Genomic DNA, 4542 nt, shown 5'->3' on the forward strand with positions numbered 1-4542 from the left:
TTTGGGGGCGTCCGGTAGGGATGGGTGGGAGATGACGTGATGACCAAGACGATAGGATATTAGGAGGATTGTTGGCACTCCGTCGCTTACGACGTCGAGGGTTCCAGTCGATCCGATCAACGGAACAGCCTGCTCGTGAAATTAACGTGCAAGTGGCTGAGCACTCCACAGACACGTGTACCCTTAACGTAGTTCTCGGGGATATTCAGCGTGACACAGTGTGACAAGGCTGACCCTTTGAATTACAGGCCCAACAGAAACAGGAAGTAAGAGTGAGAGAAAGTTGTGGTAGAAGAGTACAGAAGAGTTCGCCACCATCTCCTGCCGGAGCCTCGTGAAGCTTTAGGTGTTTTCGCTCAATAAACACTCACAACGTCCGGTCTGGAAATCGAAACCGCGATCCTATGACCGCGAGTCCGCTGCCCTAACCACTGAGCCATTGCGCCTCCACATTAGGAGGATACAGATATCTATTTGTTCCTGGTTTTTGAGTTCAAAATTATGAACCAATGAACTCCCATGTGCGCAATACAACCCGATCGGTTAGAAACAGATGTCATATCTTCTTCAAATCAGATCCTCACTCTTTAGAAAACAAGTGCACATAGGCGTGACTGAGGGGTAAGAAGCTTGCCTCGCAGCCACATGGTTCCGGGTTCAGTCTCACTGCTTGGGCAAGCGTCTTCTGCTATAGCCTCGAGCCTTGTGAGTGGATTTGGTAGACGGAAACTGAAAGAAGCCCGTCGTTTATATACATACATACATGTATATACATGTATGTGTGTATGTATGTGTGTGTGTGTGTGTGTGTGTGTGTGTGTCTGTCACCTACTGCCGCTTGAGAACTGGTGTTGGTGTGTTTGCGTCCCCGTAACATAGCAGTTCGGCAAAAGAGACCAATAGAATAAGTACCCGGCTTTAAAAAAAAGTACTGTTGCCGATTCATTCACCGAGGTCGACTTTGCTCTTCATCCCTGGGGTTCGATGTAATCGACTTAAACCCTTCCCTGAAATTGCTGACCTTGTACCAAAACGTGAAACTAATATTTAGAATGTGGTATCACAATGTGGGTTGTCGACGGACAAATGTCTGGATCATGGTTATGTAGTGATGACATTGACCAAGTCCCCGCAAAAGTTATTCTGAAAGAAACCCTAAGGCTCTTTCTTTTTTGTAGAAACACGTATTTACCAGAACGGATCCTTTCACAAACCCATCTATCCATCTCTTCCGACCACTGTTCCAGGGAGGGTCGCGGAGGAAGAGTCCTCAGGCACCTCCTCTATAGGATCCTATCAAAAGCAACAGACATTGGGCCTTCCAGCTGGATTCTCAAGTGCGCCTGATTGAAACTATGAATATCATCCAGCCGTCTTATTTTTTGGTCTACCCAGGGGTCCTCGGTCGGCTTGAAGAATGTCTTGCCACCTTTTTCTGTAACATTCTGATCACATGCTAGTTGTGCTGGAGCTGTCCTCATAATGCAAAATAGCGGTTCAACCTGGAGAGACTCCCTGATATCCGAATACGCATCCTGTCGAGTAATGTTTCTTCAGAGATTCTTCGAAGGAGCCCATTTCGGGCACAAATGATAATTCCAAGTCTTGACGAAAAATAACATCGTTCCCAGAAAACCTATAAAACATTTTGAATTTCAATTTAGGTATAAAAAGGACTCTGCTATAAGGACTCGAGAGCAACGACTCTGCTATAAGGGCTCAACGGTAAGGACTCTAGAGTAAGGGCTCTACTGAAAGGTCTCTGCATTAGGGGCTCGACAGTAAAGACTAAGTGTCAGAGGGTAAGAGCAAGACTCTTGTGAAAGGTCTTGATTGTAAGGATTTAACCGAAAGACTATCATACAATTTCCACCATAGGGGTTTTAACGTAAGAGCTCCACCGTAAGGACTCGGCTTTAGGAGCTCCATTGTAAGGGAACATCACCAGTTTGAAGATCAATTTCTTTCTGTTTGGTTGTTTTTGATGTTGTTGTTGGTGATCTTGTTACTCAAGACTACATTATCTGTTGTATGCTTTTCCTAAGACAAAAGCCTGAGCTTTAAGGGAAGTTCGACTACTATTTCTGGTAGGTGGAACAACCGCACAGAAGCTCTGTTGTTGGCTGATAGTAGTGTAGACGATGGTGATGATGAAGTTGATAGGTATAACAGTGACGATGATGGCAGTGATGATGTCGATGATGCTGATAGGGACGATAGTGTAATGATGTGGTGACGACGGTAATGATGCTAGTCATGTAATGATGAGGATGATGTTAACGATGATGATGAGGAGGAGGAGGAGAGGGAGGAAGAGAAGGAGGTCAACAATGGTGGTGATTGTGATGATTTCAATGAAGCTGATATTGCATTGACCATTCGTGGTGTTGATCAATATAATTGATCAATATAATCGATAACCGTTTTAATAGTGATAGGAATATAACTATAAAGCACGAACGTCTTTCACCACACCTGCATTTCATTTACTCCTTCGATAAGTTTCTCCGCCAACCCTTAAATCAATATGTATGTATGTATGGATGGATGGATGTTATGTGTGTGTGTGTATCTTTTATTTTTTTTATTTGTTTCAGTCATTTGACTGCGGTTATGCTGAAACCCCACCTTCAACGGTTTTAGTCGAACAAATCGACCCCAGGACTGATTTTTAAAACATTAGGACTTATTCTATCGGTCTTTTTTGCCGAACCACTAAGTTACGGTGACGTAAACACACCAACATTTGTTGTCAAGCGATGGTAGGAGACAAACACAGACACACACATAAATATATACTTATACATACGTACATAAGTACATACATACTTTGACCCCCAGTACTCAACCAGTACTTGTAAAGTACTCAGCTGGTACTTGTTTTATCGATCCCGAAAGGGATGAAAGGCAAAGTCAACATCGGCGGAATTTGAACCTAGAACGTAAAGACGGATGAGTAGATAGAGCGATCGATAGATAGATAGATAGATAGATAGATAGATAGATAGATAGATAGATAGATATTGATATGAACATGAAAATGCAAATAAACGATTTTTATTTCTCTGCGTGTTTTCGTTTCGTTGTGTTTTCAGGGGAGGAATCAGGCAGAAAAGGAAATGCTTTGGATTAAAGTCAAGTAAAATATTACCTTAGCGCATACATCTACATCATCATCATCATCACTACCACCATCACCACCACCGTCATCCTCATTTTGAGTCTGCCTTCCCTTTTGGCATGATTATCTTTCGTAGTCAATAGTTTATATATAGCATGCAAATACTCACACACGCCAAACAAATGAAACATTTCAACAGAAACGTACATAGAATCAATAGGTTTATATATAGCATGCACATGCAGTATGCGCGCGCGCGGCTCTGAGTATACCTAAATATATATGCTTGTATAGACGTATACATACATACATACATATATAAACAGAAAGCTACACACACGCACACGTGTATATATGTGTGCATGTATGTCGAAGTATATATATATATGTAATGATTTCCAACAGAGCAGCAAATGACGGCACGTCTCTGCCTGTCTTGTTAAAATTATTATTGACGTTCATATTCATGCTCACGCTTGTTTTGTTTGTTTTTAATTGCTTTGTCTTTTCGTGTTCTTCCCTCTATTTATGTTGATCCACCCCCATCCCACTGTAGTCCTTGCTAATTTCGAGGTCTTCCACTGTCTGTTATGGGATTCAGGGGTTTAATTGTTTCGACAGTCTGTTAAAAATATACATCAATTTTAGTTTCATATATAACAAATAAACATGTACACTTTTTAAAACATCATCATTTTATAAGATTTTGCTGGCAAATTTTTTAATTAACAAAAACATTTATTTACATGAAAGAAAATTACCGGAGAACTTTCATCTAATTCTTCCAAATCTTTCTATTAAACTGTATTGAAACCATTTGTGGGGAACTTTTTTGTCACAGCAACTGGTCACACATCACAAGGTTTGACGGAATGATTATGCTAAGGTTTATAAGGACCTTAGTTTTAACTGGATCTGGATCAAAAGTTTTAGTTTATAGGAAAGTGGGTTATACATAATTAGATGTATACCTGACTTTCCTATATAAAATTAAGAAATTAACGGAACGCTGAACTCCAGACTATCAACACTAACAACATTTATTCAAGGTGGTATATATACATCATTAGATCTTGTTCGTTGAGACGTCTTCTGTGTGTGTGAGCATGGTTGTTGGGACGTTGATATGTAGATGTGAGCGAGCTGTCTAGCGTAAGTTCGAAAGATGGAGAGAGACAGCTAAACACGTCCTTGCTCAATTGCTGGCCAGCAAGAAAGAGACAGAATGAAGTGGGAAAGCTTGGTTGTTGAATTCCACGCATGCGCACGGCGTTACTACAGGGCTCCCCTTGCCAGTGTGGAACGCACGATAATATATATTTTTTTGTTGGAACGCCTGAGGCAGGATGGCCACTGAAAACCACCCACAAGATGTAGCACAAACACACACAAAGAAAAATGAAAGAAATGAAATGTACACT

The 4542-nt window shown here is 41.2% G+C and overlaps 1 protein-coding gene across 1 annotated transcript in view; it reads right to left on the reverse strand.

The window, feature by feature from the left end:
* Positions 1-1477: 1477 nt before the first annotated feature.
* Positions 1478-4542, reverse strand: part of LOC106872650 (serine-rich adhesin for platelets) — a 126757-nt gene continuing 123692 nt past the window's right edge. Inside the window, exon 9 of the mRNA XM_052974137.1 lies at positions 1478-1636. Within this exon, the coding sequence (XP_052830097.1) occupies positions 1478-1636 (159 nt within the window). The remainder of the gene's footprint in view (positions 1637-4542) is intronic.

The sequence above is a fragment of the Octopus bimaculoides genome, chromosome 17, assembly GCF_001194135.2.
Source record: "Octopus bimaculoides isolate UCB-OBI-ISO-001 chromosome 17, ASM119413v2, whole genome shotgun sequence".
Lineage (NCBI taxonomy): Eukaryota > Metazoa > Mollusca > Cephalopoda > Octopoda > Octopodidae > Octopus > Octopus bimaculoides.